Source organism: Trachymyrmex septentrionalis, unplaced genomic scaffold, assembly GCF_001594115.1.
Source record: "Trachymyrmex septentrionalis isolate Tsep2-gDNA-1 unplaced genomic scaffold, Tsep1.0 scaffold60, whole genome shotgun sequence".
In the NCBI taxonomy this organism is placed as follows: Eukaryota; Metazoa; Arthropoda; class Insecta; order Hymenoptera; family Formicidae; genus Trachymyrmex; species Trachymyrmex septentrionalis.
Window position 1 is genome coordinate 6,361,738 of NW_017305779.1, and position 11,579 is coordinate 6,373,316.

Here is an 11,579-nt window from a genome sequence, read left to right on the forward strand (position 1 = left end):
AGTTTAAATCTTTTTTTAAAAGTTTGTAAAATTTTTAATAAAAAATTTTAACTTAATTTTTTAATGTTTTAAGTTTTTATATAATTCTCCAAATATATATATGTATAACGATTTTATCATTTCTGTTTACAGATATGGCCATTAATCGGATGTATTCATTGTTCAAGTCAGATTTTTCTTTGTTATTCAGCTATTAATACTCAAGACATTCAAAACTGAAAAATATTTTTCCATATGGAAAATATAATCTTTACAGAAAAATAAAAAATGTATAACTGAAGAGGAAAGTGTGTGGCAAAAAGTATAGTCGAATATATCAAGTTTTTTATTTTAGTAGCAGACCAAATTTCAGGCAGTGGTTGTAAGGCTAATTCAGATCACAATAATCGTTAAATTATATTAAATATGTAATTTATAGATTGTAAGTCTTATCTAATAAATAATGATTATGGCACGCTTCTAATGATTTATCAACATCATTTCTGACCATTTTTTAAATAGCAATCTCGATGAATCTTGTGATATTGCAAAATAATAAATTATCTATTGAAGCAAATCATTCTTAACATTTTTGACTAAAGATATAGATATGTTTTTAAATACTATTGCGTTTTGTCATTGTATTCATCATTTTCTTTTTTTATTTAATCGTAACTTTGATTAATTCGATCTTTTAAAGATTTCACCTAGCAAAAATTCCTGTTTTACCGCTGCACAAATATGAAGGGAATGTGAGGTGAAAGCGGTATTCTCTTTTTATCTTTAAATTACATCCTATTCTCACTACACATTCCTCTTCATCCGATAGTTTTAATTCTAATGCGAATCGCTTTGAAAAGAATTCTCATCAATCTTTTGTACGAATCAGAATATATTTTGCATGTTAAATTTATTACCCTTAATTATTTACGACTTTGTTTAAACGAGATATCATACAACGTTTATAATGTGGTTTGCCTTAGGATATATTAATAGCAATGACATTTATTTAACATAGTTCGGTATAATAGATCTTCATTACGCTCAAGGCGATTCCGCAAATCCGCTTCTATGCGGATACATAGCTCCTTAACGAGATATAACGGGCACCCATCGTCGTTCATGACGTCATGTCGTAAGACCGATCGATCGTACCAAGATCATCTCTCGAATCCCTTTTCCAGTTCTAGGGCATTCAGCAGGAGACTGGCACAAGGCAGGCAATACTTCTCAGGCGGGTGGAACTAGCCCCGACGAGCCGGCTTCTAATCTCGGCATACAGCGAAAATTACATCTTGCAGGATAGTCGAAGAGGGAAAACCAGTCGACATCCGCCTAGAAAGAGAGCAACGGTAAGCTTCTTCCACCTTGATTCTCTGCCGTCTGATCCTACTGCCTTATTCGCGCATGAGATAGAAACAAAAAAAAAATAAAAAGAGAGAAAAGAAGCAGTCCGCACCTGTTCTAAGAGAACTTATGAATAGTCAGGCAAGGGGCGAGATCACCCTTAGTTCAAATCCCTTCGAAGAAGGCGCGCACTTAACGGGAAGAACCTGTGGGTGGTCCGGTCGATCGGTTGATCGGATCATTGAACGGATTTTATATTACTTTATATCAGAGTTCGAATTAATTTGCGTTCGTAATGAGAAATAAAATGCGCCTGTCTACGAATGGACGTTTCGAGAGATCCAACAATATTTCTGTGAACATCGTGTCGCAAAATTATCCATTAGAAGTAATTTTAACCGCTTGTATTCTTCAAATGTTAAAAAGATACAACAGAAAGATAACAATAGAAGATACAATAGAAAATAGGCAAAAGAAAAGTAAATAGTCAAATATATAAAATGTATAATTATTATCGAGATAATTACAATAGTTTTGATCCAAAAGGTTAAAGGTTTTTAATCTTAAATATCCTCGTTATTGCATTTTCAAAGATACATACGTGTATCACTATAAATAATTATTAACTTGATACATCTCCATCAATCATATATATAATAATATGAGAAACATTCCACCAGATCCGGAGTATCCATAAATAACTGCAACTATATGAATTAATGAGTTTGTAATAAAAGTCGTTCTTTATATTGCGATGGCATTAAAACTTACTTCTTTTGCTCAGCATATTTAATCTACTTTTTAATCTGAAACTTAAACTCACTATTTTAATTTTTAATCCTGGACGTAAACTACTAACATACCTCTCTTGTAATTAGTAAACCGAAGTAGTTTCTGAGCTTATCGGTCCAATTCTTTCTTGTTGCTATGCTCGAAATTTGCGAGTATAAAAATATCTAAGCACGGTCAGGTCGACATGTCGAGAGTAGCGTCGCGACGAGAGCGTCGATTTTTCGGCGTCGTGGAACTCGCTTGTCATAGCGGCAGGTGCGTACACTTGCTCGTAATATTTACCTGGGCGCGCGAGAGATGGGATATAAATACGATTTTCTTCCTCGACAACGACAGCGAGGAAGGGTGATGAGAAGGGTAGGAGGAAGGGAGAAGAGGAAGAAAGGTTGATCGAGAGAGAAAGAGAGAGAGAGGGAAAGAGTAGGTCGCTGATGGGGGGGGGGGCGACACAGGGTAGTAGCAAGGGCCTCATTTCCGGCGGAAACAGGTTCTCTCGCCCCTCCCCCCCCCCGATAAAAGCCACCCCGCTCTTTTCACCCTCGTCAGAGTCCATCGGTGGTCGTGGTAACGACGACGGAGGCGGCAAAGGCCAATCGAATTAAATACATTCCCGCGGTGGATCCAATCCGACGACGGTTGCCTTCGCGATTTTTGTCTCGCGGTTCGTCCGCTCCGACGCGCGCCGGCCGTTCCTTGCTTCCTTTTAAATCTTAGTGTAAATCTACTTTCCAGAGGTAAATTTACTCTGGAAAGCCGGTTAAAGCTGTTAAGCTGTCGTCACTGTGTTACACCTGAAGCTCGAGTTGCCGAAATCCTTTGAGTTTCGTCGTTACTGCCGTAACTATGCTTTTTGATATCTTTACATTGAAATAGTCGAGTTCTCTTTCCATTTCACATATTCGCTGTTGAAACAGGAGACAGTACAAAGTATTCTATATATTGTCAGAATTTTTTTCTCTTGATATTAAAAATATATTTTTATACATCATATTTAGTTATATATGTTAATTATATATACGAAGATTGTAAAGGATTCTCAAATAACTAATATGAAAAATTAATTCTCTTCTGATGAAACGAATTAGTTTTTACAGCTCATAAACCTTAAATTATAATTTATAATGCCATGACAAAAAAGATATCATAGATAATAAGGCTCAATAATGGATAAACTTTATTGAAGATAAAACTTATGCTCACAGAGTATTTTTGATACGCTATAATTAAAAAACTATTTATTAGATCTAGTTTTTATAGCTAAACTGGAGTACTTTTTGTACTTAAATTGAAATAGGTACATATATGTTTAATGCATGACAAAAGTGAAAAGAAAAATTTTAGAGCAATTCAGTGCACTAATAAAAAATAAACTATTATTATATATTGAGTTTATAACATTCTTTTGTTTACCACATTATAAACTACGTCATATTATAGGCGAAAATTAAAACTCATTTTATCGGAATTTAATTTTTCATACAAAATTAGTCCAAGAGTCTCTTCTTACAATTAGTCTTTTCTTAACTTAACATGTCATTATCGCTATCTTTTTACTTATAGTTTTGAACAGGATTTTGACAATTTTTTTCTAATGATAATTTATTTTTTATCGAGGAAGCGACAAATAATATGATAAGTGTGATTTGGACAAGATTTATCTGTAACATTTACTTAACAAACGAAATAGGCAGTTTTTCAATAATTTCCGTTACATATATTCACTGTATTTGAGTAGCCGCGATTATCGCGAGAGCCAGGAATTTTTCAGCGTTCTGGGTTGTATTATTTAAAAAAGCGGCGTCCTCGGTGGCTGCGCGAAGCCATCCATTATCCGTAGTCCCGATAAATCCCGCCGAGGTGTTCGGGCCCCTTGTGTTTGGCGGATATATCAAGGCTTCTTTCGTCTCGTCGCTCCGCGCCAGGTCGCGATCGCCGTCGTCCTTTTCTACTTGTTCCTCTTCGCGCTGCAGACTTTCGAATCAGCCAAGATTGTCGATGCAACTCAGGGATGAGTGTGCCGATAAATCGAGAGATTTTTCCTTCGGTCACACGATATTTTCAAACGTTGATTTCAAAAATCATGTAATTTAATGAAATAAATAATGAAAAATCGAAAGAGAGATATGTAAATAAGTAGATAAATAGACACGTCATATTCTGAGTAGACATCTCTAAAAATAATATAGAGCTCGTTATAAAAGAATTATAAATAATTGAATAATTAATGAATAATTAATAAATAATAATTAATGCTTTGACATTAATTCACACGAACATTATTATTATTTTTTTTTCGTGTTTTACTTCGGGAATATAATCGATAAAGATCGATAAAGAAATAGCTAAATTCATAGTCTTTTATTTTTATTATAATTACTTCTTTCAAATTCCTTATCGGAGAGAACTGTAACAGTTTGACTGTAATAGTTTGAATTTTAAAATTAAGAATTTTCGCAACGCCACTATTTTTCCAAGATGAAGACTCGGAGGACACCTCGTCGCGGATTAATTTTCGCGAATATAGCGGTGAGGTTGATTTGATTTAAATCTGTCCGCGAGCGCGTACCTAAATTGGTTCCTGCGGGAGACAGCGTCGTTGCTTTATCCTTACGACTTCTGCCGGAACCGAGATACCACGTTTTTCCCCAGCATCGAGAGATCTTCACACCGATGCTGGGTTGGTGATGGTGGTGACTGCCGAGAACGGGTGGTTGTAACAGCGGTAAATTCTCGTTAGATGCGCGAGAAAAACAAAGGGCGCCGACCTACTCGGTGATATTCTTTCCCTCTCTCTAGGTTTCTTACAGCACGAAAGGGTTGTCTGGCCTGCTTGCTTCCTTGCTCCTTTCTCTCTTCGCCTTCTTGTAGTGAATTTCTGGTTGCCATCGTTAGCTTCCTTCCCTTTAATATATCTCTTATATAAACATTATATTATATATTGCTACATTGTTAACGAAGAAAAATCAAAATTACGAAATTTATTTTCTTCGTGTCATATAGAAGAAGTTAACTGTATTTACATTTTTTTGTTATTAATTTCCACTGCTTATTATTAATTAATTTCATCTTTTTAATTTCTTATTTATTGGTATAATAATACTGATAAGTTGATTAATAGCAACTTTAATTTATCACATAAAATTATTTTAAGCATTTCTATTTCTTAATAAAAGTTTAAATAGTTAATTACTTCAATTATAAAGAATTATTAAATTAAATATTTATTTAAGAAATTAAATCTATTTTAGAAATCTTAATTAGAAAACTATGGAAATTAATTAATTATTTATTACTTTTATTAATTTTTATATTTTCTGAGAGGAATAAAATTGTGTGATTCTCATCAATCAAGCAAACGATATTAAGTTGCTGCATCTTTTTGCGGCGATTTAATCTCATCTTCTTCACTTATTAAAATCATAATTATTGATTTATTAAAATTACGCAATTTCATTCTTCTCAAATTCCTTTCCGGAATATAAAAATTAAATAAAAAAGCATTAATAATGATTGTTAATTTGCATAAGTACTTATGTCACCTTTTTCGAAGAATATCAAATATTTTTATTGCGATTTACGAAAATTACAAGTACTCTTATGCTATTTGAGAAATTATTATTTCTGCTTCCTACACGGAAAAATATTTGGTTGAATTAACTGGAGTTGTGGTGGAAAATTAACGATCCAGAATTCTAGTTAAGAGAGAGTTTACTAGATTCTTTCTAGTTAAATTTACTAGATTCTGGTTATTTCAAACAGAATCCTGATAGATTGGGAATTGATTATTTCAACTAGAATTCTGATAGATTTTGAAATTGATTATTTCAACCAGAATTCTGATAGATTTAACCAGAAATCTAGTAAACTTAACTAGAATTCTGGATCATTTATTTTCCATCACAATTCCAGTTAATTCAATCAAATATGTTTTTTCCGTGATACTTTGTTTGTTTTACGTGAAATATTAATTATATTCCATCCTTTTTATTTTTATGCTAATATGACATTGATATTATATCTTTAAATATTAAATATGATAACCGACAATCTTTCGAAATTGTCAAAATAATGTTAAAAAAATGTGAATAAAGTTTAACAATACTTGAGGGCAATAACTTATCTATATTTTTTACTTGCGCATTATTTCAGTTGAATTATTTTTTTATTTTAGTTTTTAAAATAAAAATCTTTTCCTAACGATTATTAGTAGATTACAAATTTGAATTTTTAATAACAGCCAACAGTAATAAATATCCTATATTATTCATTCTTTTAATGCTTGATATCTGAACCTGATATTTACATACTTTTACAATACATTAAAAAACTTTAAGATTTATTATGTAAGAATATTATATACGATTATATAGATATAGATATGTACATTACAAATCCATTATATCCCTTGAAATGGATGAATTGGGACATTATTCAAAATGTTTAATTCTGGAATATGTATAACCATCCGTCGATTTATTGTGCGTACAAGTATGCATACATATGAAAGCTCATAAAATAGAGCTTATTATCAATGCATCATTGACCGATTCGATCATTTATTGGCATATTTTGGTGTATCATTATGCAACAGAATATTAATTACGAAGTGTACAAATTGCTTGAAATTTAGAGAAAATTTTAACTTACAGGTATTAAATGGAAAAAGATAGAAAATATTTTACCTCTCTTTAGAGTATGTTTACCTTTCTTTTGAGTATGTAAAAATATGAATATACACAAACGTTAAATCTAAATAGAAATTATGTTTTAAAGATAAAATTTTTTACATATTTTGATAAGTAACATTATATAATTACGTAGCTATTTCCGTTTATATTTATTAAAAATCGCGATTTTCATTTTAATATTTTCCAATCATTTATATGAATTAGTAATTTAATATTACATGTTATAAGGAAAAAAAAATTGTTTTTATAAATTATATCAGAATATTCAGAATTAAAATTATGTTCAAGTTATATATATTTTAAAATATTTGATATTGGAATAATTTTTCTTTTTATTTTTTACATATTTAAATTATCTTAGTCAAATGTATAATGTAATAAGTACATATATATATTTAGATTTAATATTCTTATTCATAACTACAGTTATGAAAATTACATCTAAGTTTTAAAATATCTTGTTTGAAATACAAAATTCAAGTGAACCTCTGTTTTAGGTAATTGATAGAGAAAGATTTAGAGTCTTTTTTACTTTTAATTTAAAACCTCACACATAGTATTGTACATTATATGAAAATCAATAGTAGCAAAAGTCAATATTGCTTAAGCTATTAAAATTAATAACGAAATAGCAGATCGACATGCATGTACCTGTAATTACAGATTGAGCGTGCGGACTCTGCGCGATGCCGTTTCGACGAACCTTGATCGTTTTTAATTCAAATACCACTATGTTCTCGACATTTCGTATTAGAGTATTTCAATTAATTAATCTTCAGCATACATTATTAAAGTATCGTAAGATAGTTACTGTACACGATATTCTTGGCGCGGGTGAGTCTCTGAAAGAGCACTCTATAGGTTAAGTAAATCAGCGGCCTTTGGTCCAAGAGAGACCACCCTTTAACCCCCATACCAGCCCCACCGTCATCCCTTGCGTGATGATAGAAGTGGGGATGGCAGGGACAACAAAGGGTCGGCTAAGAGCTCTTCAGCGACCACTCGCGCACCTTCCCCATCCTAGGAAGCATCACGTACTCTTCGGCTCAACTAGTCTTGCTTGCTTGCTTGCTTGCTTGCTTGCTTGCTTGCTAGCTGCTTGCTTGCCTCATGACGTGATTGCCACCGAAATGTGTTTACCGTAAACCGTATCAAACTGTCGAGAACCGGCCCGCTTCAGCGTTGTCTGTCTTTTTCGAGTACATCGATAAAAGTACGTATCTCCATCAATTTTGCGAGTCGCCATTTATGGCCATCGTGCAATTTTCCATTTTTCCATTTTTGCAAACTTTGATTCTAAAGTAGACACGTGTAAAATTATATAGAACTTGAGATTTGTATTCTCTATTATTGACATGCTAAGTTATGATTCTGCAGTTATGATGAGAATAATACGGGTAAAGTCTTAGAAGCAATAAATTTTCTTAGAAGAAAATGCGTTAATTTAATAATTTAAATGTATTGAAAGTAAATTTTTTACATTTTTTTTTACAACTAATTCATATTTCGCTATTAGAAAAGCGCATAATTATCACTATTTTTAATGGCAATGAAAATATACGCATTTTACAATATGTCTATTGTATGCGTATTATGAATATAGATATATTTATGTATAGGATGTTAAAAAAAACTATTCAATATTTATATGGTAGATAGTATACACATCATATTGAATAAAAAAAACTTAATGAACATCGATTGAAAGCTCAACCGTTTCTAAGATATAAACATTTTTATATGTTTCATGAATGACTTACTTGTTTATAAATAATAATATTTACAGAAGGTGTTCCATATGCCCTCCTTCCATTTCCATACATGTTTAGCATGAAGTACGGAAATTGAATGAGGACATACAGAACACAATTTATAAACACTGAGGTAAACATCGTATGCGAGACGTAAAAGCCAGATCATTCATGATGTTACCAAAATATTATTTATATTTCAAAACCGATTGACCTTTCGGCCTATGTTCACTAAGATTTTTTTACTCACTATGGTGTGTATTATCTATCATATAAATGTTGAATGGTTTTTTTTAATACCCTGTATAGACAAGACTATATGTGTTTGTATAGAAAATTGTTTAATCGTAATTATATGATGAGATTCTAGCGCAATCCGATTTTCTCATGCTCGTTGATACAATTTTGTTTTTTTTTTTATCGAGACAAGTCAATGCAAAATTTTATTGTGGCGTCAACAATCCCTGCCGCCAATCAATACTGATACTAACATTGACGATTAAAAGTTTGCATCACTTATAGAATAATTTCAATGGCGATGGTCGGACGACTTCGAATTCGAACACGTCGACCAGAACTCAACGGTCTGTTGATAAACACGATGGTTACGATCTCGATAAATATCGGCGTTGCATTCCGATAAATATCATGTTCGACTTCGATAAATACTAGGCATAGTTAAACGACGCTTGCCGGAATTAAAAGCTTATTGATTAACGAAATGTAATTCCCGCCTCGATGATACTCGTCCGCCCATTATTCTTCATCTACGTAACGATCAGTCGTCCTTGACTTGCATAGGATAGCACGACGAATGTTTGCAAGCTCACCACTTGAAGTGGCTGCATGTTATCACGCAATCGAACTCAAATTAGCCGGATAATAATTAGACACGTGTGCCGTCTATATTTCGATCTTGCGACGTAAAATTGTTTTGTTTTAACCATTACGTTTCAATTTTTATTGATAATTACAATTATAATATATTGCTTATAATGCTAATTAAGTACTATTTAAAATTTGTCAGCTAATTGCTATACGATTAATTTTTTTTTAGAATTAATTCATATTTATTTCGAATCAATTTTTTGCTAGAAAATTTGCGACGCATCCTAATAACGGATGTCTTACATTGAAAAGAGTTTCTTCGTGAATTATGCTTTAGTTATATAAATAGACATAAAACCTAAATGTCAGTTTTTTATTTGACATTTTTGTCTCGAATATAATTATATAATTTCTGGACACGTAAATTTTTAATTTTTTATTTAATCGTAAAAAAAATTTGAAAGTTATTAGTCGCGAAAAATTCAAATATAGTACAGCAAACTTTTTACGATTATATAACGTGGCCGACTAAACTCTTGTCGATTCTTTAGGAGTATAACGTGCATCTGGTGATCAGAATTTATCCAGAACACGCGGTATAATCGTCCTGAACACGCCGGAAGCTATTTCCGCCCCAATTTGCAATCCAGTAAATACTAGGGAACTAGCACCAAATACCACCGCACCCAGTCTCAGACAATAGCTGGCTGCTCCGTCTGTGATATATATGAGTCTCATTGTTATTCTTTCGTTGCGAAATATGTACTAAGTGCTTGATGATCGGGCACCGATTCCATGGAACAGAATATTTATTTGCCGACGTGGATATTATAACATTCATACTTCAGCAACGATTGTCACTCGGATAGGAGCATTGGTTACTTCATATTAAAAGTACCCCGAGTATCTCGTAATAACGAGTTCCACGTCTTACGGTTTCACGATCATCAAAACTAACTTTTGTAATTAAGTAATTCAACATATCCTATATTTTTCTATTAGTACACTCTTACTCTATCACTACATGAAGAATTTATTGCCAAATATTTATTTATTAAACGGTAAACAAGATTTAAAGACTCATCTCAATGAAACTTGACATCCAAATTCTAAAATCTTTTTTTTACAACTAACAGGCACGATCTAATAATGCATTTTCCATAAAATAATTTTCAATCTAAGAGTAATAAATTTATAGAATCAATAGATAGCAATTAGTTTAACAGAAATGCCGTTATTTTATATCAGGCATCTATCTCATAATAGGAGGCTTTCCTTTACACACACACATACATGTACGCACGCACGCACACATATACATCCACAAGGTAAACCATTTTAGTTTATTCAATCGATTTTCTAAAAATCTGTAAGTTTATAAATATTTTGGACAAAGCTTTTATGATTTCAATGGGGAAAGAAGTTCGTGATTTTGGTTGATCTTGAAAAGATGTCCTTAAATTTTTTTTAATGGAACCCCTCATTTTTTATTACATATTCTTATAGCTGTTTTTAAAACTTTTTGAAAATTATAACAAAGTTTATTTTCATTAAGTATTTACTTTTCGAGTTATGACGATTGAAAGTTATAGTGCCGCTGTCATTTGCATTACTCAAGGTGTCAGACTGATGGCTAAAACTTTTAGAATGTTCACAATCCTAACGTTGATAATTTATAGATTACATACCATAATTTAATTTCCAAGATCACCAATAGCTGTTTTCCAAATATAGGTAGGGGTAGGGAGAAAGTGTGGGGGTGGGGGGAATGAGGGTGAGGATGATGAGAGTAGTTCTCATATTGTTATCTAAAATCTCTTGATTGATTATAGAAACTTGAGTTTGAGGTATTAATAAAATAAAACTTTAAATTATAAAACTTTAAATAATACTTTAAACAGCTATAACAAAAAAAGTAGTCATTTTCAAGCTTTGAGCCTATGGACATTTTTGATCAGTGAGTCAAGAAATTTATAACATATTAAAGTTTCAGCCAATTTTACCGAGGGCCAAAATCCTATGATTTTGTGCGGGGTCCTTTAATTTTTTTTCCAGGGACTGTGCATTCGATACTTCCTTAATCTCAATCTTATTATTGTTTTATTTATATATTAACAATCATATTATATATTATTACATTATATATTATGTTACATATTATATATTACATATTATTATATATTATATATTATAT

At 31.8% G+C, this 11,579-nt stretch overlaps 1 protein-coding gene across 1 annotated transcript in view; it reads left to right on the forward strand.

The window, feature by feature from the left end:
- LOC108752494 (RING-box protein 1A) overlaps nt 1-451 on the forward strand; it is a 1,548-nt gene extending 1,097 nt beyond the window's left edge. Inside the window, exon 5 of the mRNA XM_018493340.1 lies at nt 133-451. Coding sequence (XP_018348842.1) covers nt 133-145 — 13 coding nt within the window. The 3' untranslated portion in view covers nt 146-451. The remainder of the gene's footprint in view (nt 1-132) is intronic.
- The last annotated feature ends 11,128 nt before the right edge of the window (nt 452-11,579 follow it).